Here is a 24,191-nt window from a genome sequence, read left to right as displayed (position 1 = left end):
AGAAGATGTTTAGCTTTAGCGTTTGAAGACACGTCTGGTGTGGATTAAACTTGCTTTGTTTACAAGAGCCTGTTTATTTGAATGCTAATAGAATGTCATGATATATCTCAGGACTGGTGTCGTCTACTCATCTGCTCAACACACCATTGCTGATCTGACTATTGATTGACAGTTTAGTTAGAGGTGGACCAATCCGCAAACCCCTATTTATATAGTTTGTTTAGATAAGGGAGCTATCTAGACCTTTGCCTTATTTTAGCCCTATAGCCGATGTAAGGACAGTTTTGTCCTCAACAGCAAATATGGAGCAAACATGCCTCTTTTTTTTATGTCTCTTTCCAAAGAATTTATGAATGTGGTTCTTTTTCACATGGTTGAAGAGTCAGCAGAAAAAAGGGGAAATGAAAGGGAAGAGGAGAGGAGGGAAGGAGAGAATGTCTGTCTTTTCAAGGGCAACGAGACAACTACTCATATCCTTTTCACCTTTTGGTGTCTTTCCTGTGGAACAGTTCATCATATAGCTGCTTACAAAATTTGGTGTCTAAATTTGCAATATAAGCATCTTTATTTGTGCACTATACAATATCTACAATGTGTATACCAAGGTTCAGGAAATATATTCCTCTCTCTCATTCACATTTAGGCACTTTATATATTTTAGTTTACAAAACAAGGTTGTTTTTTTTCTTCTGACTTACACTGTAACACAAGCATTTATTTTCAATGTAGTACTCTACATTTTGTTTATTCATACACTGACGTCAGGGAACAAAAAACATTCCTTCAGAAGCAGTGGTGCTCTCTTTAAGGGCCACATCTTAACGGTTTCCTGGCCTGACATTCTTCATGAGACACTTGAATAGGGAGTAAAGCATGCTTGAAACTAAAATACTGAAACAAAACACTCTCTCTTTCTATATAATGTATTTATGGAACCTGAAAAGAATAAACAACATGACATAAGGGTAAACTCTACATATTTCATATCACATGTAATATCATTGTTTTTAGAAGGGTTCCCATTTTAAAACAAGGGCAATGTTCTCTCAAACAATGCGAAACCTGCTCTAAAAATACTGTCCATTTAGCTGTCAATCAGCTGCAGCACTGAGAAAACAACTCCCTTTCTTTCCCTCTCTATCAATATCACAGTCTCAGCCTCCTCTGTTCAAGGCACACTGTAATTTGTTCTACAGATGGTTGAGGAATATCCGCCACTGACCAAAAAAAAAAAAAAGTGTAAAAAATTCCATAGACTTAAATTGAAGGAAGGACCAGAGCCATATCATAAACAATTAGGCTTGGGCTAGTTTGGTTTGGGTCAAAAAATTAAGAATTGGCATTAGAATTATTGTGAACAAGTAGCATTAAAATACCCATGTTTACTAGTGCTATTGTGTTATAAGTAGGCCTATGTATTGTTTATAATATAAATATTTCAATAAAGGGCAAATATTAATTGCATTCTAATAGGCCTATTGTTTTCAATGATATTCTAAATATATTATTTTTGGAAGTATATAAAAATCTAAAACACATAAAAAAAACAGTACAGAACAGATATACAAATAGCCTGTTACACATAAATGAACAAATTACTTAATATACTGCTTAAAATGAATTGAATCAATTTACATAAACATATTAAAGGCCACTAAATTTTGTTCATGGAACAGCATGTACAGCTTGTTGATGGCAAATTATTGCGTAATTTCTTTGACTGGAAACAGGAGTGTTGTAATGTCCAGCTGAAGTATGAATATTTTGTCATCAAGATGGGGTGGGGGAGCACAGGCTGGCTTAAAAATATAGGTGGAAGTTACAGAGAATCAGTAGATGATGAATATCAACTATAGAAACAGCCAGTGAGAGCGCATTAGAGACGATCATGTGTCGTGTGATGCAGTGAGATCGCCGTCTGGTCTTCAGAGGGTTAAATTTCACTTTGAGGGGGAGTTACCGAATCTGCAGTAACATCAGAGCACATTCCTCAGAGCTGCCAACATCCCGGGAATAAGACCTTCACCGTCAACATCTCAGACCCATATCCCGGGAATATACCTACTGCACGACCGGACGCGCGTCGACTCTGTTGTCAAGCCGCGTTTTCTCTGCCGGTTCGGAGCACGCGAGCTCCAGGATCCGCTCAATGTCTTAACGTAGGTGTGTATACCGTTTTCCTAAATGAATGTAATACCCTACTGTGTCAGAAAACCTGACGATTTCTGCCAGCTATTGAAACGGATCTCTTGCTTTAAACTAACGAACGGGAGGGAGATATAATGAGGGGTTTTATTTCATTTTTTAATTTATTTTGTAATGATAGCGGTCTGTTTCTATTCACTGCAGCAGGAGCTCTGTTAAGTCCTCATATTGTCTTTCGCAATGCCGCCTTGTATGCTTTTTACAGATTTTCCACGGAAATGCTGAAGACATTATCACAGTAACGCGTGCTAACGCTTTCTCACAGACCAGACAAATGTGACATTCTAACCTAACCTAAAAGAAGTGTTTCATGTTTAATTTACCGTTGAGTCCTCGATACATTCTTCTTGAATCTTCAGGCACGTACAGGTCTTAGGAAGATGAGGAATATATCTCCTATCTGTATGAAATGTAGGTCTAATTCTTCTACGTCTATAGAACCTGTTGATTTGAAATGATTTTATTTTAAAATCCTGTGAAAAGAGATTGATATGACACTGATGTTGGCTGTGGTCTGACCTAAATTCACAGATGTTTGCATTCATCAACAGTGACCACATCCTATGTCAAACAGCTTCACGTTGATACCACACTCCTATGCATTTATGAGGTATAGCATTATTGCTTAAAATAAAACATGCAATAGCATGATTGGCATTTTGAATGTTTTAATAGCAATGTAAAAACCACCTCATCACCTTCATGTTTGAAGTTAAACTGTGAAACCTCAAATGGTAGGCTAGTTTTGTATTTTCTCATTCAAGGGACATCACCGCTGAAACCTACTTTTTAAGACTTCTCATCAGTATCACAGGAGACCCAAGGATGATAATGTCCTCATATACTATGTTATGACCTTAAATAATGGCCTGCTGTTTTAAGTGGCACGCAAGCTTAGGTGATTCTGTTCACTTTTGGTTCCAGGTATAATCTCAGTTCCAGGGAATGCATATCATTAAGTCCTGGTAGAGCTTAATGACAGTGCAAGATTGAGAAAAGCTAAGCCTTTAACGTGAGAACTTAACGTGGCGTTAGAGAAAGAGTGATGAGAGGACAAGAGAAATTTCAGTCACTTTAACTGTAAGGCCTAGTTTCTTTCTTTCCCTGTGTGGCATTTTCATCTTCTTTTGCTTCACCATCCCCCATAATACTTTAAGAGGAGGAAATGCCACAGTGAATATGTTCCTGTTCCTCTCAAAAAAACTGGAAATGTAGAGGGAACATGTAACTCTTATATAGTGAGCTCACTTTGATATCAAATAAAAAGAATAAAAAACTATTTGAAGCTTTGAAAGGAAAACATCTTTGTTCCTGACATTGGATATGGGCAGATGCTTTCAATCTTATTGAAAACAGCAAATGTGCTTTTACTTAAGTATGTGTAAATAACTTTACCAAGGATGAGTAGCCAACTCTTTTAACAGTTTGAAATGTGAATTACGTTTAAAAATGATGCTGGGTATGACTCACGTCAAGACATTCTTCTTTCTCCTGTTGGTACAATGTGTGCTGTTTTATTGGAACCAGATGTTGGCACTCAACATAGTTTCTCTTCTATCCCTCCATCTGAACTCTTTAAATGCTATCCAGCACCTTTACCCTCTTCCCTCTCTCTTCATAAAAAAAGACCAACATATTTCAGTGGAGAAAGTCGTCCAAAAAAGAGAGAAACAAAGGCAACTTTCCATCACTTTGGACTTCAATAAGACTCTTTTCCACTAGCTCTGCATTCTTTTCCTGCCTCTGTGACATTTTATTAGACAAAAGGGACTGCTATTGCATTTCATTGTGGACATATATAGGTCAGCAGAGTAGTCATGACAGCTTTTTTATGTTAAGAGTGGTATTTTACTGTAGTGGCCACATGTTGAGGCAAGTGACCTTTGCCCCAAGTGTTTGTTTGTACTGCACTTTCCCCCTCCAAAAATAAGAGGAATGATTGAATGAAATTGGGACTTTTCCCTTATACCTGTAAAGAAAGAAAAAGTGATTTAGGGCCAGATGTGGAAGCCTTTGCTTTCAACATTATCTGCTGGGATAACGCTTGACCTCCACACACTTAAAGGGATAGTCCACCCAAAATAAAAAAAAATTGTGTATGTATTAGAAATATTTAAGAGATGCACCGATCAACTGACCAGGGACCCGAATCATGCTGTGTGATCTATATACAGAAGTTACAGCCTCCAAATATATTTGATATTAAAATATATTTTTTGTGTGTTCCATAGAAGAAAGCCATTCAGGTTTGGAATGACGTAAGGATGAGTACATGATAAAATTGGAAGTTTTTTGGTGTGATCTATCTTTTTAAATGTGTGGCGGTCACATTTTATCCTATCAGATAATGCAGGAATCAAACGCTTCCTTATCTGGCTATAAGCCCATTTTCTTTCTTTTCCTGGATGATCTCTGATAAATGAGCAGACTTCTCCATGGAATCAACTTTTACAATGACACTGTCCATCTTTCGGCTTATCAGAAGGGGATTTGACCCATGACAGGACATACTCTCCTTGTCCTTCTTGTTTAGGACAGAAACTTTGCAAATCATTAGGACATTTTGCCGCATTTTTGCCTTCTGGAGTGCCGCATTTTTGCCTTCTACTGAAGCACTCCATTTCACCTTTTCTACAAACCGCTATTTACAATATAGGTTCAAATGACATTAATCCTCTAAATACATTGAGTCCAAGGTTTGTGTATAAAACACAGGTATTTAGTCTGTTCATTTCGTATCCCTTGAGCAATCCTGTGGCTTACTGTACTGTTTGTCTTCATTTCAGTCCATTACACATCATTTCAGTAAACTATTGTGTGAAAAGAGGATCTTACTTCGCTTGGTATTCCATAAAGAGTTTGTTTTGTCACTAGATGAACCTAGTTATGGTGTTATGGGCTAGGCAGTGTTTGTACACCAGACGTTTTAATGCTTCTTTTGTAGCAGCTCTGGAACACCTGAACGACCACACAAGCATAGAGCTAAAATTATGGGTTACTGTGCTTTTCGAATGTTTTTACTTTTAAAAACCTCTACTTATCATGGACCCTCATGCTGTGAAGATCAACTGTGGAATGATTTCCTGTGAGAAAGCCTGCATGACATATTCAGCCTTCATTTTGAGAAATCAACGTCCAGGATATGTCTTAGTAACCTGGTTACACTTTTAGGACCCCAGAGGTTTAATGAGGGGCAGTCTGACTAGATGTCTATGAATATCACTCTGCAACACTTTAGGAGGGGGTCTGGTCTCCTTCTGCGGTGCTATTTGAAGCACACGTTAACATGGTACAATAAAATTGTTCTATTACAGTACTCAAATGGAATTTGGTACAGTTGCACTAATATATTGCTTAAAGTGTATATTGATAAATGTAAATGTTACTGAATCTTTAATGTTAATATACTTTTACAGTATACATATACTGTGATGTATACAAAAATGCAGTAAAAACAGTAATATTATGAAATCCAATTTAATCCTGTGATGCAAATACTGAATTTTCAGCAGCCATTACTCCAGTCTTAATGCCACACGATCCTTCATAAATCATTCTAATATGCTGATTTGCGGTTCAAGAAACATTTATTATTAGCAGTGTTGAAAACATTTGCGTAATTGATTCGTCTTTTTGAAAAGCGAATTGTAATTGTTTAACATTTCTTCAGAGGCTTTGTGTGTACTGTGTGGCTTGCCCTCATTTTGTTGGATTATGTGTCTTGGATGATGGATTGTGTGTTTGCTGTGCAAAGGCAGCCTGCGAGTGCAGCACTATGAAAAGAGGTGCCCATACCTGTCAAGGGTTGCCATAGCAACCTTCACAATCCAAAGCCACAAGGGTCATACAATAATTGGCTAGCCACATGTTATATATGAATTGCAAAATGTTACAAGAATCAATATCATTATCACCTCAGCAGCCTCCAGCTTCTTCTCTGATCTCCATTCTCAAACAGTTCATTAGCCTCAGCCAGTAACTGAAGGAGTCTTAAATGTGGAGGTGTTCTGAGGCCATTAAATACATCGATCGCTCCTGCATGTGGCGTGAGTACAATCGGGTCTTTGTTCCTGGTACACTGTGTGTTCCTTCTAGTTATCCAGTGTCCTGTTGACAACTGACAACACACCCCTGGAGATTTTTGTCTGTCCAGTGTGTTTACCTCAGAGCCCTGAGATTCTTGGCATTGAGCTGGGGAGGATGTGTCTCGGCTTTCCTTTTTTTCATGGGGATATTTACGCATACTCCATAGCTTATGTTAAGAGACAGCCTTGGGGCCAGGGACAGGGAAGAGGAAAGATGCTGTTTATATACCCATTCTCAGTCCTCTCCGGCTCCACTGCTGAAGACCCGCTGAGATGCCAGGGAGGAGAAAATGGACAGGCCGGAGAGAAAGTGCAAATATTGACAAGGAAGCACTAGAGTCATGCGGGGAAGAGTGCAAAAAACTTTTAAAGGTACAAGAGCCCATATACAACAACTTATGCCTCATATGGCGACCATATGGTTGGATAGAATATAGAGTTCACTGGGTTTTATTGGCCAGCAGAAGAGCATGAATTGTCTGTTTAGAGAAAACGGTTCAATTCTGTGCTTTAGACCATGTAGTCATTGTAAAATGAGACTTATTTTTAAGAATTTAGATCACAGTTTATGAAGTGGTAACAGATACTATGTTTTGGTAATTAAATGTGTCACATTTATTTTTCAGATGTAACACATTAGGAGGTTTTGCTTGTGTACAAAGCAAACAAAACACTGCACTAGTGGGAGGTCTGTCTATTGCTATACACTAATTCCTGCAAATGTTTAAATTGTTCTCTTATGTTTCCTGTGTACTGTGTTTCTGTACATTGGACAAGCTCCCAAAATGAGCAGAAACTATAAACAACGACAACTTTGACTTTTTAAAGCTTTGCGTTTATTAAAGCATGTTGAGTGAAATGGAAACAGAATTTAAACGTTTTATTATTAATGTTATTAATTTTCATTATTACAGCAAAATTAATTTGTAAATAACTCTACTGTGAGTAATAGTAATATACGCTTATCAAAAACTTGTGGTCAGTAAAATCATTAAGTTTGGGGTCTTATTTAAGAAATGTATACTTTTATTAAGCAAGGAACCAAGACTTTTGCTTCGTTACAGTAAGTTGTGTATTTAAAATTTATTAAGGATCTTAAGGATCATGTGACACTGAAAATTTGAGTAATGGCTGCTGAAAATTTTGCTTTGCCATCACAGAAATAGATTCAAATGTAAAAAAAAATATAGAAAACTATTTGTACTGTATTTTTGATCAAATAATTGGAGGTGAATTTTGAGAATTGTGGTGAGCGTAAGGGACGTCTTTCGAAAACATGGGGGAAAAAACGACCTTAAACTGTAGTATAGAATTAACTAACTATGTTGTTTGCTGTTAACGTAATGTAGCAACTTGCCACTTCAGATTCTGCAGTATTTATTTACAGTCATTTCACAGCAGCTTGAAGCACAGACCATTCAGTCAGATTTTGTTCTGTTTCAATCTCTTTTAAAATGTATTTCTGTGATGGCAAAGCTGAATTGTCAGTAGCCATTACTCCAGCTTTCAGTCAGAATTACTCATTTACTTCAATGAACCATCACTTGTCTTTGATGCACGACGTCAGTATCTTTCAACTGTGTCAGTTTGCTGTACTGCTCACCTTTGAACACCTGAATGAATTCAGTACTGAATGGTTTAGAAATCCTTCCAGGAATTTAGTGCTCATAAATTGATAATGCTAAGATAAAGGACATTTAAAGATATCTTTGTACTCTCTGTCGACCAAATTACCTAAACGTGTATGGATGTAAATGTGGTTCTCACAGTCTGGTATTTGAATTGTTATTTAGGTTTGCCCCGCTAACAGTGTGCTAGATATAAACAGTATGTTTTTTCACGTCTGTTGTTGTAGACATAATAGGATCAGGGTGTCAGCTAGATGGAGACCAATACTTTATTCCTGTCTAGGACATCTTAATAGCTCGCCAGCATGACACATTCTTCCTTTTTGCCAGGAATAATGGAAGGACACTACATTTGTGGATGTTTTATGCCATGATTGCTCTGTCTACCATGAGTTACCAACAGCTGTCATTCAGAGGAAGAGCAGCTGGTACTCTTTACTCTTATAATAGAATCTGTTCACTAGTTATAGATGACCAGGAGAAGTCTGGGGTCACATGAGGGTCGCCTGTGTGAGAGGTGAAGCTAATTATGGGTTAGGAACTATTTATATCTGGTGAGATACAAAGCATACCATTTTGACATGGAATAGATAAAAAAAAAAAATTAATTACAAGAAAATGAAGGTAGCCTATTTTGGAAATGTATTTGTAACTTTGATTAATAAATGACCACTTTTAAAAAGTGTTTTAGTTTTATTTATAATTATTTAATTTTATATTTGTAAGTTTTTCATTCTAGTCACAAGTCAAGTGCTTTATTTTGTCATGTGCTTTTGTAATTTTGTGTAATTTTTAGTGCTTTATTTAGTGCTTCAACTTAGTTCAGGTATTTGCCAAGGCGACATTTCGCATTTTCCTTTAGTTTAAATTTTCATTTAATGTTTATATTTTATTTGTTTAGCTTTTCTTCAAAAAAACAAAAGTTTGTTTTAATAGTTTGAGAAGGTTAATAAGGTTATTATGGTTAAACTGTAGACGGTATTTACATTCTAATTAGTTTTTCATTACATAACATTATTTCAACATTGTGTTGAATGTTCCACAGGAAGGATATTTCAAGGAAAAGTGTTGGAGCCTGTATATTTATAGGCAGCTTGAGTCATTGGATGGATGAGGGTAAAAACATTCCAATATATTTATGAGCTGCTAGGATTTTTGTATTTTTTTGATTGAAAACAAATGTTCAAAAATAGCCAGCCTGTGTTATGAAGAAAGTGGAGAATGAATAGATCCCAGATGGAAGGGAAGCTGTGACTTCCTGTCTTTGGGTGCAGGGCGGGATAATTGCAGTGTAGAGACAGCAGGAGATAGAGGCTAAGGGTACTATGGTCCTGTAATGGATATGACAAGAAAAGACAGGTTAGAGAATAAAAAAATGGTGACCTATCACCTAAGATAAGTCTATAGGAGAGCCAGTTATCGGAATTAACTCAAAACATGAATCACGTGGTGCGTTAAAGTCAGCGAGTGGAGAGTATTTATGGCCGAACAATGCAGTGACCACAGCTAAATGCTCTAGAGTCCAGGATGTTTATTCAGCTTCTGTTTAAGCACAGCTACTTTGAGTTATAGTATTGCCTGTGTATTAATTCAGTCCGCTGGAATTAAAACCAGAGCTGGTTAGCACATTACCTAACCAGTACAAGTTCAGAGAGCCAGTGATCAGCACACGCTAAACAAAATTCACCAACTTCCGACATGAAATTCATCATCAGTTATTAAGTTGTCGGGCTATAATGCTTATCTCAGCACTACAGGCTGTTACTAACATGTACGGGAAAATGTGTGCATGTTCATATACATTTTCACCAGGTATCATATCATTAGAGTGCATGCCAGTGTTTCATGAATAAAACAATGAACCCGGAGCAAGCTGTAATGCAAACTCTTATGAACTGGTCGTTAAGTCATTAAGAGTCGTCACAATTGGCTCCCTCACTGAAACACTTTTGCAAAAAGGATTGATTATTGTTTACCCTATGTGGTCTAAATGTAAAGGTGAATAGACTTAAAGTTGGGGCGACATATTGGAAACACACAATGTTTTCCCCCACAAACAAGCAGAAATATTCTTGTTTATATCATTTATTTTAAACCATTGATATTTGACAGCTAAAAAAAGTAAACTGGCACCTAAATGTTTCATCCTAGTAGCAAATAGCTACTAAGCTACTGAGGACTTCTAAAAGCTACAACATTTTTTTCCTGTTTTGATTTCTCTCTCTCCTTCTTTCCTCTTCAGTGCGGCACAGCTGAGCATGGTCCACTGCTGAGTTAAGCTGTGGTGCACACACTGCAGAGAGGAGAGCAAGAGTGCTTCAACTGATCCTGTCTTCACACTTGTTTTGCACGAGGCTGGCCTCCAAACATGTCTGCAGAAGTGGAATCCAGCACACCCCCGGTCGAGCAGGCACCTTTCAAGACACCCTCCAAAAAAGAAAAGAAAAAGGGTATGTGACAGGGCATGGTTCTTCACTGGGCACTTTTTTTCTTATTCTTTTTTGTCAAGCACAGCTTAGCCAGTCATTGTTTAAAAGGCTGCAATCTTTTTTCTTTTTTTTTCTTAATTGGTGGTTCCTGAGTGAAACTTCTCCATTATTAGATGATATGTAATGAATTGTCATTAGAAAGTACAAAAACTTTGTAGATGTCTTTGCTGACCTACATGTGTCTACTAGCACATCATTAGTGGTATAGTGAGTGTCCTGCTGAGGTTTCTGTGTGTGAGTGTTTGAGCTAGCGTCCACCTCCCCAGTGCACCTTACAAAAACCATGCTTGATCCACAACAAACATGTAATGAACCTGAGGTAAAACTAAGCCCTCATAAGAGTTTTGAAACCTGAAAATACTTCTATTGTACTCCGTAAATGAAAAGGCAGCTTGTTTTGGAGATTTGATCTGAGAATTTACATGAAGTTAAGGGCTGGTTAAGAAAACCATTTCGAGATTACATCCATGATTTATGGTTCAGTCTGGAATCCAAAGGATTTGCCATATTGTTATCTGGCTGTTCAGTTGGAAACAGATAAAAATGATTTAATACTTACTTATTAACCTAAATTTGTCAGTTTATTAAAATAATGTTATCTTTCTTTGGAAGGTTTCAGGTTTTTTTGTGGAATTTTAAGCATGGGTGGGCTTTTTATTAGTTTCACATGAAATTGCTTTAAGCCTTTTGACATTTTAATATTTTAATATATTTTGATTTCCTCATCTCAGATGAGATGGTTTAACTTATTTATCTATTTGAATATATTATATTTTCCCTTCTACAGAGCACAGTTAGAAACATTCTGCTTGTTTGCAGCAGCTATGCAATGGTTACAAAATCTTGTAATACAGAATTCAAGCACCATCTTTTCTGTATTCTCATAACTTTAAAATATTTTCAGCAAATTTTGGATATTAGATCAGACATTCTCTATTTAAACCTAATCTGAATCACTTTTTTGGTACTTAAATGCAAAGCTGATGCAATGGTAGCACGATGATTACACAATTATGTTTATGACCTAGTGATTACAGTTGACAAATGAAGGTCTTTCTGTTACAATAAGGCTCCGAGACGACTTTTTGAAGAGTACTGTTGGAGATTGCTTGACATGTTGTGTAGCGCAGGGCAAAGTTGGCAAACAGCCACCTGCAGAAACCTCAAAATCCTCTGTCCAGAGCTCCAGGGGCCTCATTGACCCAATATTTCTCTGGATTTATTTTTCTAAGCTGGAACCTGGTGCACAGTGGTATTGTTTGTGTTGCCTAGCTCATTCATACCAACAGAGAGCACAAGTGATGGATTCCATTACAGTCCTGTTGCTGTTTGCACAATACCTTTCAGCTGCGACTGCAAGACACTCTCCAACATGTCTATTTATGAGTCTTTTCCACAGGCATGAAAACAAGCAGAATGATTCCCACAGTCTCACGCTGAGGAGCCGGCAGTGATTTGGGTGATGAGGTGCATCTGGGGTTGAAGGAGGTCTTTCATAGTCATGTGTTGGACATAGAAACAAAAATATAATGCTGCAACATCACGGTTGATCTTTCAGACACATCATTATTTCATGTATAGGCCTATTTCTCTTCCATATCTTTAGCTTTTTTATAGATTTATATGTTTTTGGCTTTTAAGTCAACTATTTGATTCAGACTGGCAGAAAAATGGCATAGCTTTCCTTCATGATCAGGCTCATTTGTGAGCAACAGGCCATTGTTCAGTATGTTTGTCATTTCTCTGCCCGTGTAATCTGATGAGCTCTTTATTTTCATTTATTACATGAATACATTAATAAATGACAGTTGACTTTGAACATGCATAAAGAAGTCAGAAACAGAAAATAGATCGAATGAAGGCCCGTTTCCAGTGAAATATCTTTCCAGTCAACTATGATGCCATTCAATTCATCATGTGTATTTTGGTGTTACTGAGTGGCAGTTTCTTTTTGCAGATGATGAGGATGTGGGATGTGGAAGCATCTGAAATACACAGTCGAGTTTAGAGTAACAGTTATGCAAAAAGCAAATATATTTATGAATTCCAAAAGTAGTAAAAATGGAGAGTATGTGAGCCCTTCACAATCTAAACAATGTGATATAAAGTCATGGGATAGCTTTAATGTTTAATGTTACTGGTTATGTTTATGCATAATCCCAAGTAATAATACAAAAATAATAATCTAACAATACAGATCATCAGTTCACTATTTATGTTACTTACTTAGTGGAGAATATTGAATAGTGAATAGAGCTGCTCATCAATGCGTTTCCTAAAAAGAGGAAATGACATGATAGTTAGAAAACCAATTTGAAAGTTAAAATTGATTGACAATTTAAGAAAGAAATAATTTACCTGTTGAGAGTGATCTTCTGTGTAGTTGGATATCTGAGCTCCAGGAAATGACTAATGAGGTTAAGGATTTGAAAAACAAAAAGGCGGGAATAAAGAACCTTAAAGTCTGACCATTTCAGCATAAAAGTGTTCTTTGTATGATATGGTTCAAAATAGAACTGTTGTTACATGTAAAGTACTCTTAAAGAACAATCTTTTTTTAGTGTCTATTTAAATCAAGCACATATTTACAGGTATTATATGTTCGCGGTGGTTGGGAGTTGTAGAGCAGAAAACCTCAAGCCTGTAGAGTTCCTGCATGGGATGAATGTCAATGCTGTTCCTCAGCTTGGCCACAGAAGGCATGAGGTCTGGGCCTCCGCCAGGCCGTTCTCTCTCAGTCTCTTTTTGTTTCTCTGTGTCTGGCTTACTCCCTCTTTCTCCGCCTCTGCCATCTCAGCAGCGCCACTGGCCAAAAGGGGACATCGCCACATAGTCAGCTGAGCTCTGGTTTTATTCTGAGACACAGGGCAAACAGACTAAATAAAATGGCAAAAAGTCCAGAGAATCAAAAGGCGAGCTGAGTTAGATGATAGTGAAAAGATCTAATGAAGAACAGAGGAGTTGCTGATATGAATTCTTGAAAAAAATAATGTGGCACATATTCAAAACAACACAATTTCAGGGCTAGAATGTGGGCCAGACAGTTATATTAAAACATGCATGGGGAGGAACCCGATAAAATGACATGATCAGCATATCAGCGGCTCTCTGACGCATTTTGTTCATTTTAATCAGCCTCCTTCAGATCTTTTTGCGCCATTGAGCAATCGCACATATTTTGATGAGCGTCTGGCTAACTTGCTGACATTTCCAGTGATTGAATAACATTCAGACTGCGATTGGGAGCTGCTAGAGATAACTCTGTCTCTCAGACAGCTGGTACCATCAGTTCCTTCCGAATGGCATCAATCAGTCCCAGTGACACCCGTAATTATGTCGCTGAATCGTTTCTCATTCCGCTAAGAATAGAGGATTTCATAAATGATTCTGCACTGCGCTGTTCATTCCCATTTTAGATGCTTTTGTTTTGAATGACAGCTGCATTTGTGAGGACGGCTGTTAACTGTAATCAGTTAATTATATGGAGAAGTATTTTAAAAAGGTTAAATGACAGGGGCTAGTCCTGCACTACAGAAAGGACACTTAATTAGTGGTTTCATGCATGAGTGAAGAACCAGCTTTTTTTCAGCTCTTTTCAAAAGGATAAACCTATCCAAGTCGTACAGTTTTGGTGCTGAAATGTTTTTTTGTATTTTTGAAAACAGCTGTGCTGCTAAATATTTCTATGGAAACCTTGATACTGGTTTCTGAATTCTGGATGATGAATAGAAAGTTTAAAAGAACAACATTTATTGTCAACAAATGATTAATTTCTTTACAAATAAAAGTTTATTTTGCACATATATTAAAATATATGCACATATATTATTCTTTGCTTAAAACAGAAATTGACAAAAAAATTAAGAATTATAGTTATTTACCTTTTTAACAGCCCTAATATTCTTAAGCCTCTTTTTTTTTAAGTTTAACAAAACTCTGTCCAGGTATTCATATCTCTGGTTTGGAATTAATATAACTAAGTATAAATATCAGTCTCAATCTCTATATATGTTTGTGGTTTATGGTGATTTGTGTCACCGCAGTTGGTATTTTAATAATCTTTCTAATTAAAAAGCATTACATTCTTGTGACAAACCGGAAGGAGTATTTTGGGAACAAAAATACTCCTTCAAATGTACAACTTAATTTTTGAAACTTTGTCCATGTTTAGCATGGGAATCCAACTCTTTGACAGTGTAAAAAAACTCAGTATGCATGAAATAGCATTTCACCCCCCCCCCCCCCCCCCCTTTAAATTAAATCTTTTTCATTCTCACAGTACTACATTTTGTTTTAGATTATAATCTCTCTTTATCTCCTCTTCTCAGCTGCAGAGAAAAGCCCAGAGAAAACAGATGAGTTCCTCCTTGCCAGGTTCCAAGGTAATGGAGTTCGCTACAAAGCCAAGTTGATTGGTGTCGATGATGTGCCTGAAGCAAGAGGAGACAAAATGAGCCAAGACTCCATGATGAAACTAAAGGTCAGTGAAGCTGAGGTTGAGCATGCATGTTTACCTTTTAGTAGACATCTTTAATGACTTCCATTAGCTTAAACTAATGGCAGTGAAAAGGACAAGATGGATTTATTTGTATAAAGCTTTCACACTGCGTCTTGTTTGAAAGCTTTATAGAATATAGTGCCTTAATACCACCAGTGGAAGGAAAAAACAAGATTGTTCGATTTGAGAAGAAAGATAGAGGGAACCATTTCTCTGCAGAAAGAGAATAATTGAGTCAACAAAAGATTTTCCAGTATTTTTGACTTTTTGAAGTAACTCTTATGACCTTTGTAGTTAATTTCGCTTTGTAAGAGACTGAAAAATCCCAATTGTTTCCTACACAACTGATTGAATTGTCCAAATGGTTTGACTGACATTTTTTAGCAGGATACTACTGACTACATCCAGGATCAAGTAGTCAAAATATTGTTTAGTAATCGTTTATTTGTCTTTTTCTCTGTGATCACAGAGCAAGGCGGTGGCAGCTCGCTCTCAGGGCAAACACAAGCAGAGAGTCTGGGTGAACATTTCTCTCTCAGGAATCACTGTTACTGATGAGAAAACAGGGGTGTGTTTTTCTCACTTACTCTTCATTTATACCGACTAGTATAAACTCTTCAACAGAAACATCATTTTGAAGCCAACAGTAGTGATTGTTATTTTGTTTTGACTTCTCCAGGCAACATTACTGGAGCACGCAGTAAATAAGATCTCCTTCATCGCCCGGGATGTCACTGACAACAGAGCGTTTGGCTATGTGTGTGGTGCGGAAGGCCAGCACCAGTTCTTCGCCATTAAAACTGCACAGCAGGTCCAGTGAGATTTTATTGAGCAAAGCTCTTTCCTACCTCACACTCTCATGCCTTTAGGCACATACAGACAAACTTGTTCTGAAAAACCATTCCCCCCTACTTAAAAACATTCACCCATAAACCGGCAGGAAGCATGCCTTTTAACACGCTGTTTGTGTTTTCACTCAGGCGGAGCCTCTTGTCATTGACCTGAAGGATCTTTTCCAGTTAATCTTCAATATGAAGAAAAAAGAAGTTGAGGGTTCAAAGAAGGTGCGGGACCTCTTAAAATGATTTTTAGATGATTTTAGGCCATATAAACTGCTGAGAAACATTTACAGTACATGCATGCGCTCATCAAACGTAGTATTTTAGCAACGCAACAAGTTTTGTATACTACTGTTTGAAAGGCAAGACTTTTTTTAAGCAAGGATGCATTCAATTGATAAAAAGTTACAGTAAAGAAATATATACTTATACAAGGATTTCTAATTATATGCTGTTCTTTTGAACTGTTTTCCTGTTCAAATAAAATTATTCGTTACTGAAAATAATAAGAAATTTTATTTGAACACCAAATCAGCATACTGTATTAGAATGATTTCTGAAGAATCATGGCACTGCTGAATCATGAGGTAATAGCTGATGAACAACATTCGGTTTTGCCATCACATGAATAAGTTATATTTTTAAATATATTAGCATATAAATCATACTTTAAATTGTAATAACATCTCACATTATTACTGTTTTTACTGTATTTTTGGTCAAATAAATGCAGCATGGCTAAGCATAAGAAACAGCTTTCCTCAAAAATCTTACCAACCTCAAACCTTTGAAAGGTATCATCACAACCTGAATTACTCAAACATTGTTATAGACTTTATGGAAATTTATAACACATTAGTGTATGTATCAGATATAACATGAAGACCTAAATCATTTCTGTTCAGCTGTGCTTTAGTCTCTCTGCTGTATTGATATTGCTTTTGTCATGTTTTGTCGTTTTCTTTATTCTGCCCTACTGATCAGATCTTGTTTTCTCTTTAGGATGAAAATAATAAAGCAATGGAAGTACGTATTGAGACATTAAACTCTTCAGCTGGCAAATGTTCATATCATACTGTATATTTTTTACTAGTATCTCAATTTCTGTCAATCTTACCTCAACAGAATGGCAGTGAAGGTTCACACAATGACAGAAAAGTAAGTAAGATTCATTGTGGTTTGGTTTACATTTACCAAATGGTTCTGATTGTGCAAAACAACAGTGCAAGTATTTTGTTGGTCTCTAACCTGAAGGCAGAGTTAGCAGTAGAGTTGTGTTGCTCTGGCCCAGTTCCAAAAGCCCCCTGCTGGGTCGTCTTCATGTTGTTGTTCCCCATTTGCACACAGCACCTAAACTAGTCTCCTCAGGGGGTGGAAGCTAATGAAGTTAGCAGACAGGAAATAACTGAGACGCATCACACAGCAGCTCTGGCCGTTCTCCTTTCACTCGCAGTCTTTGAAAAAAAAAAAAAAACACAGTTCTCCTCATTCTCTTCAATGCTCATTTCCTCCTATTCATCTGCCCACAGTATGAATAGCGCTTCTCTTAGATGTTTTGGTAACTCTGACTCTGTTTGGCTTCCATAATCTGGTCTGAGTCTTGTTTTTCCCTTTTCAACTATGTGCTGCAGGGCGTCGAACAGCTGGACTTGTTTGGAGACATGTCGACCCCACCTGACTTAAACTCTCCCTCGGTAAGACTGTTGGGCAAGAATGAGTCACACATACTCATGTATAAATATACACATTCAGACTGAATCTGAGCCTTTTTTCCACTCCAGTTTTGTTTATTAATGGATTGTATTGACGGTGACGCTGTGCTTTATTAACACAAAAAAAGACACACTAACATTATTAATGTTATTTCCACGGAAATCTATTATACACCAGCTCATTTACCAGACCAAAGCAACATTATCCAAATGAGACATTACGCTGTTTGAAAGAGACTAGCGGCATTCAGACAACTCTTATATCCTGCTATGGTCCTTGTTTAGTCTTTGGTGCTTGATTGACCTCAAATGAAGAAAATGCCGTCATGGGGAGTAGAAGGCTTGTGTTCAGGCCAAACGAAAATAACAAGCACTGAAAACTCAACAGGGCTGTTGTTTGAAGACATTGCACTTTAGAAGAGTTTAAAAGCTGTATGGGACTGTTTTTGCCTCAATTCCTAGCCCCTTGCAAGTGTTAAATAGGTTACATGTAAAATATATATGAGTTTCCACCAAAAGAATGAGTCTTCCCATAGTCCCTCATCTTCTGCTTAGCGTTTACTTTCATGGTGAACTTTTCATAAGTGGTGTTGATGCAGAGTCTTATTCTTCTTACTTCTAACACTGCAATCACTGTGAGAGAACAAGTTCAGGTAATGTGTGCATATATTGTCAAGTTTATTCATTCGTTTTAAGTCATCCATTATTCAACCCTTGTTTTGTTGTTGAAAGCATGATTTTTTTTCGTAAAGAAAGTACACTTGAGCAGGGTTGCCAACTTCAGTAGATTAGGATAAGGGACAAATGTCTTTAGGTTTCCCCATTTACAGTTAAAGAAAAAAGAGAAGCTAGTAGTAACTGCCCTTTCTTCTTCCTTGATTCTTTGCTTACTGTCAAATTTAGCGTCTGTGTAGCATTTCCAGTATCAGGACAATTCACAACTCTCACAAAAGTCTCACATCCATCTTTTGCTATTTGTTTTGTGATCATTTTTTCACTTCTATGTAACCTACCATTCAAACCATCTTACGAAAGATGCAGTTTTCTACAAAGATAATACTGAAATACTCAAGAAATGCAAATTATTCCTGAAAGATCATGTGACACTGATGACTGGAGTAAAAATCAGCTTTCAAAAATATTAAATTATTTTAAATTGTAATAACATTTCACAATATTACTTTATTTCTAAATAATTGCAGCTTTTCAGATTTTTTCCCCTCCCAAAATCTTACAAACCCCAAATGGTTGTGTAAAACTTATTCAAATGGAAGAAATATTGTTCTTAACTGTGTGGGTGTAAGACAAAAACAACAATTCTGTATCATACAGGATGGTTGGCAGCTCTACTCTTACGTCATGCATGCCCATCTTGATCAAATTTATGATTGCTTGAACACGGCATCCACCTAAAGTTTATTTTACTTCATGCGTGACTTCATCTATATTATTGACATCAGCTTATTATTTATTCTTCCTTCCTCAAATCTTCTTTCAGGAGTCTCAGGACATCCTGTTGATGGATTTGTCCACTGAGATAGACAGCAATCAGAACTGTGTAAAAGGAAACCCCTTCACCTCGTCTTCTGTCCCCAGAGCCCCATCCAGCCTCTCGCCTGAGAACCCCTTCTCTTCTCAACACAGCTTCTTCCCCGCCCCTATCCATGACCCGTTCAGTGACGACCCATTTTCCAAAAGTGCCGATCAATCAATCAGAGACGACCCTGCCACAGCCAACCACAGCTCTAATAACTTGTTTAATGGTGGCCCTAAGAATGGTGACTCTGACTACTTAGGCCAGCAGTTTGACCAACTCTCCAACAGGACAATCATCCATGCTCTCAGTAATGGCCATTGGCCTTTAGATGGCAGAGCTGCGGAAGCCACTAGCTGGACTCAGAATACTGTCCCAGTTCAAGAGCAGAACGGGCATGGGAAAGCAAAGCCTGATCCGTTTGTGGGAGGTTCAGAGAAAATGCAGCCGGTGCAGAATGGAGTGAAACATGAGAATGGAGGCATAGAGCCACCTGTCAATCAAACCAAGGATTCTGTCATTATAAGCCCACCACCACTCAACATGAAAGCCGGGAGGGGCAGGAGGAGTGTAAAGGTGAGGTTGCACTGATGACACTATTATTTCTTGCTTTTTTAATTTGATAAATAACATTCTACTTCACTTCTCAAAGCTTTCTTTTTTCTTTCTTTCGTGTCTCTCTTGACTTTAAGATCTCTAATCCATATCTAACACCACTTCATGATTAGTAATGTTGTTTGCCTCAAATTTTAATGCTTCAGTGAGTTGTACTAATAAGGTAAGAATGGATTTGCTAATGTATTTCCCATCACATTAGGCTACTTGTGAATATATATTTATATATATATATATATATATATATATATATATATATATATATATATATATATATATATTGTTTGCATTCTTTGATGAATAGAAAGTTAAAGAGAACAGCATTTATTTCAAGCAAACATCTTTTGTACCATTATAAATGTATTTACTGCTACATTTGTTCATTTTAAGGCATCATTACTAAAAAAAAGTATTGATTAAAAGGGGTCATGAACTGCCTTTGTTTTTTATTTGTGCTGTTTTCAGAGATCCACTTATAATGTTTTCAAGATTTGTACATAAAAAAAATATAATAATAATGTCCTGTTTTGACCCCCTCATCAAAACACTCTTTTTGAATAGGCGCAGTGTGGTACTGTACATTCCACCACATGTTCTGGCAGATTGGCTTCAATATAAGCTGTTTTTAGACTAACGAAAAAGTTTTGAGTTCTGAAACTTACGGGATCAACGGAATTTTGATTTCTCAATTCACCACCCCTTTAATCTATTACAATATTCATCTTTAATCCCTATTCTGTTTTTGTAGCTTTTATTTAACCAGTGCTGAATCTCATTTATAATTATTTTTGTTTTCTCTTTTATAGTCCCCTTCCAATGAAAAACCCGGGACCGATCCATTTGTTCCACCAAACCCATCAGAATCACCACCTTCTCAACCTGAGAACTGCCCTGTCACCTCTGTCAGTCTGTTCAGCAGGAGCCCTCCCTCCACTGACACGCTCGCAGCTCTCGGTAAGACACTTGAGGCAATCAATAAATATCTTAACATTTGTGAGCTTCCAAAAATGCTTTTTTTAAATGTCAGTGATTCTTATTCAAATGAAAGTTTGAGTGTAGAATGAGTGTCATTCTGTTCATACCTGTATATTACTGTAGCTCAAACAGTAGGGCACGGCTCTTGCCAGGCCAAAGGTTCTCAGGGAAATCTTGAATGTAGCATGAAAGTTGAAAGTTGACATCACAGTTCAAATGAATACCTAGCAAGTGGCAAACACATGGGAAAACAGACATTAGTGAACAAATAAAATTGTACATGATTTCTAAGCAATGTGCATGATTCAAACAGACTCAAGTACAGAAGTATAAAATTCACAAAAAGAGGGCTGATATGGTGAATACCACTGTGTCAAGAGGAATGCATGTTACATTCGATGCTTGTCATATGTAGAACATTGAAATATTATATATCATCATCTTTTTATCAACACTATGTTTTCTTTAAAGAAGGGTTGTCTCTACAAGTCTCCACTCCTCTGTGGAATCAGCCGCTCTCCTCCATCTTCCCCTGCACCACCAATGTCTCTCAGCCCTTCAATCAAGCACCTGTCTTCTCCACTTCTCCTGCGCCTGCCTGGGGAAACATTCCTGGGAGTTTTGGGAGTTTAAACGCTACCCAACAGCTTCCATCATGGGGCACCACCCAAGTCTCCAATGGATCCAATGGGTCCTGGAGCCCTCATTCAACCCTGGGGAACCCCTTCCAGACAGGCATATTTCCACCCAGCCTTGTGCCCGACGGACAGCAGAGCTCCAGTCCCCCTCCACTGGTTCCACCTCGGGCAGTAGCCACCAAAGAAGCTCCTAAAGTGGACAGTAATGCTTTTGTTGATCTGGATCCTCTGGGAGAAAAGGAGAAGAGGGATATCAAGGACATGTTTAAGGATTTCCAGATGGCTAAGCCACCAAACGTTCCAATGAGGAAAGGTGAGCAGACCATGGATGTGTTTGTAATTAAAATGACAATGCCATGAAATTCATCTCTGCATCTAATGTCATTTTGAGTTTCTCATAACATGTATTTGGGAATGCAGAATACACCAGGAGCACTTTATTTCATATTTGCATAACTGTCAACAGTTTTGAGAAATAGGTTTTCTGCATTTCACCAGATTTGTAAACCTGTTCTCGTCTAAACAGAGGTCTGCCTGCAGAAAAAATTTTGAACACCAAAATAATTGTTTTAGGGTTTAATATTTAAAAGTAAATAATAATATTAATTTTAGCAAATATGATTGTGCAGTTGTACGACTGCAACAGATTTGAATTTGAATTGAATTTATTTTTAGATTTCTGTTTTTGTTCTATTCAATTTAACTTTTTACGTTTTAGTAATTTCTTTGTGTTTTTCTTTTTCATTTTTGCTGGTTTAATAAAATATGTAAAGTTTTTTTTTTCTTTTTTTTCCCGCTATGTTAGTACATCAAGTTAAACTAAATTAAAATGAGAGAGGTTGCTTTGGCAACTAGCTGAAATAAAAGTTTATATTTGATTTCAGTTGAACTAAAGATTGGAGGCCCGAACCCATTCGACAACTCCGTTGGAAAAAATCTGTTTGGCACATCTGTACCTGCAACTGTATGTATATGTGCATCCTTATAAGATATTATGAAACATTTTATCAAACAATAACATTATTTTGAGTTTTTCTTAAAGCCTCAAGAATGTTTGTTCTTTTTCTTCTTCTTAATTTTTCTTTAATATTTATGTTTCTTTTTTCTTTTTCTCTTTACAGAGTGCACCTCCCATAAAGACAGTGGGCTTAGATCCTTTCAGAGACCCATTTGGAAACCCATTTGCATGATCTTGATGACTTCATAGGGTCCAATTATGGATCAAACACAAATCACTGAACAAGAAATTATGCAAAATACAGTTCCATCCCAGATGTTTCAGCTTTATAATGCCGTGGTTAAGCTAATGGATACACAATGACAACCGCTTTTCACAGAACACCATTTTTATGTAGCTTTCCCACTAAAGTGCATCCTGTTCAAGAGCTGGTCTCTTAGCTCTGATGTCACAGCCAATGTCTTACAGCCAAATGAAGCCTGTGCAACCCTTCTTGTTTTATGAACCATGATCATGGACAGGCTAAAAATGATCCATCCAGTGCTGGTCTGCTGTTAAAACATGTTTATTGCATTTTGTCTCTTAATGACAACATGATGACATTCGTTTGGTTTTCTGTACTAAAAGCACTTAAAAGCAATTTTGTCATTTTTGCATCAGTAGACAAGTTATTGTTGCCTTGTTTGATCACTTTTTCTTCATTGCAATATTATAACATTATATGTTTACTTCTCTACATTTATCAAGAGCTTTAGGGCACAACTGGTCACTAATTTTAAGAAACATTTTTTTATGAACTGGCATATGAACTGAACAAGATGACCGATTTTTTAAATATCCAATTCAAGTTTGGACATTAAATGTCCAATCACAAACTGTCATGATGGCCAGCAGAGAGACAGTGTAAATAATATCTATAGAGATGCTCTGATATGTGCAATCAACATCATACTGTACTGACCTGTTCATTATAAAAGAGTAACTGACTCTAATCAACCTGTATTTTCTTTGATCTGTACTCAGTATTCTGATATTCGTGAGGTGGTGAGCTTGCGATATTCACTAATATATACAGTATGTACTGTCATCGTGTCAAAAGTTCTCTGTTTTTGTTTTGATTTGACATTGTATTGAATGAATAATCAAAATTTCTACTGCTGGCATGTTGTCAGCAGTTCTGCAAATATAAACACCTTCAAAAATAATATCTATCCATAGAATAGGAGGATGATACTATTTAAGCACATTGTTACGGTATGTGTGTAACATGATGACCCAGAATGCTTCAGGTAATACTTGACAAGAGCGTTTTGATGTGTCTGATTGATCGATATTGTTTTACTACAATGCTCTTTATTTTTCCCTTTTGATAGTTGGGGATATAATCATTTTCCACCATGATATTGCAAGGTTTAAAAGAAAAAACAGAAATGCATTTATCTCAGTGCATTAATGGATTAGCAAAAAAAAAAAAAAATTCAATGTGTGTACTGTAGTGGATGCTGAAACCTTGTCAAAATGAATTATGTGAATTGTATGTGTGTACATATATAAATATCTGCTCTGTTATGCACTATGCCATCTCTACCTTGGATGCTATAGAACTAAGGTGTTTTTAAAAATGTAGTCGCTGCAATAAACTGGAATTTTAGTTAGTGGAATAGATTCAGAATGGTCCTATTTATCTTTTGCAAAGTTTGTATTCAAGTCTGTATAAGACCAGTTGGGTCTACTTCACAATAAAGTGATGACTGGCTGAATGATATTAGCCTCGCATGTCAAGTTTTGTTAGTAAAATGGTTTATAATCTTTAAATGGGATCAGTAGATAACTAAATAACTATTTTTCTTAACTAGATTAAAAAACAATGTGCTGAAAGAAGTACACTTCAAACTTTTTTAAGAAGAATGTAAGATGTAAGAAGAATTTTCAGTTATCATTAAAATGTTCTTTACAAAATTGGAGGAAATATATATAAAAACGTAAATTGTTAATTATTTAATCATATATAAATT

General features: G+C 36.8%; 1 protein-coding gene and 1 long non-coding RNA gene across 4 annotated transcripts; one reads left to right on the top strand and one right to left on the bottom strand.

Moving 5' to 3' along the window:
* The first annotated feature begins 1,818 nt into the window (after positions 1-1,818).
* LOC113049197 (disabled homolog 2-like) lies at positions 1,819-23,939 on the top strand. 3 transcript variants are annotated; one of them, XM_026211342.1, is made up of 14 exons: positions 1,819-2,163; positions 10,161-10,368; positions 14,736-14,887; positions 15,375-15,473; positions 15,585-15,716; positions 15,886-15,969; positions 16,747-16,770; positions 16,870-16,902; positions 17,376-17,438; positions 18,955-19,566; positions 20,412-20,559; positions 21,055-21,531; positions 22,103-22,182; positions 22,340-23,939. In XM_026211342.1, exons 2-14 carry the CDS (start codon positions 10,287-10,289, stop codon positions 22,406-22,408), a joined length of 2,055 nt encoding a protein of 684 aa, XP_026067127.1. In that variant the 5' UTR covers positions 1,819-2,163; positions 10,161-10,286; the 3' UTR covers positions 22,409-23,939. The 3 variants fall into 3 exon arrangements, with proteins under 3 accessions (XP_026067127.1, XP_026067126.1, XP_026067125.1); XM_026211341.1 differs by having other exon boundaries at positions 1,821-2,159; positions 21,052-21,531; XM_026211340.1 differs by having other exon boundaries at positions 1,821-2,163; positions 21,052-21,531.
* On the bottom strand, positions 11,984-14,545 carry LOC113049198 (uncharacterized). Its single transcript, XR_003276586.1, has 3 exons — positions 12,766-14,545; positions 12,634-12,682; positions 11,984-12,392 (listed from the first exon to the last, which is right to left on the bottom strand). It is a non-coding gene; the product is annotated as an uncharacterized LOC113049198 (long non-coding RNA).
* Positions 23,940-24,191: the final 252 nt, after the last annotated feature.

The sequence above is a fragment of the Carassius auratus genome, chromosome 30 (assembly GCF_003368295.1).
Source record: "Carassius auratus strain Wakin chromosome 30, ASM336829v1, whole genome shotgun sequence".
NCBI lineage: Eukaryota > Metazoa > Chordata > Actinopteri > Cypriniformes > Cyprinidae > Carassius > Carassius auratus.
Note: the sequence above shows the minus strand (reverse complement) of the source record. Positions and strands in the feature narration are given on the sequence as shown.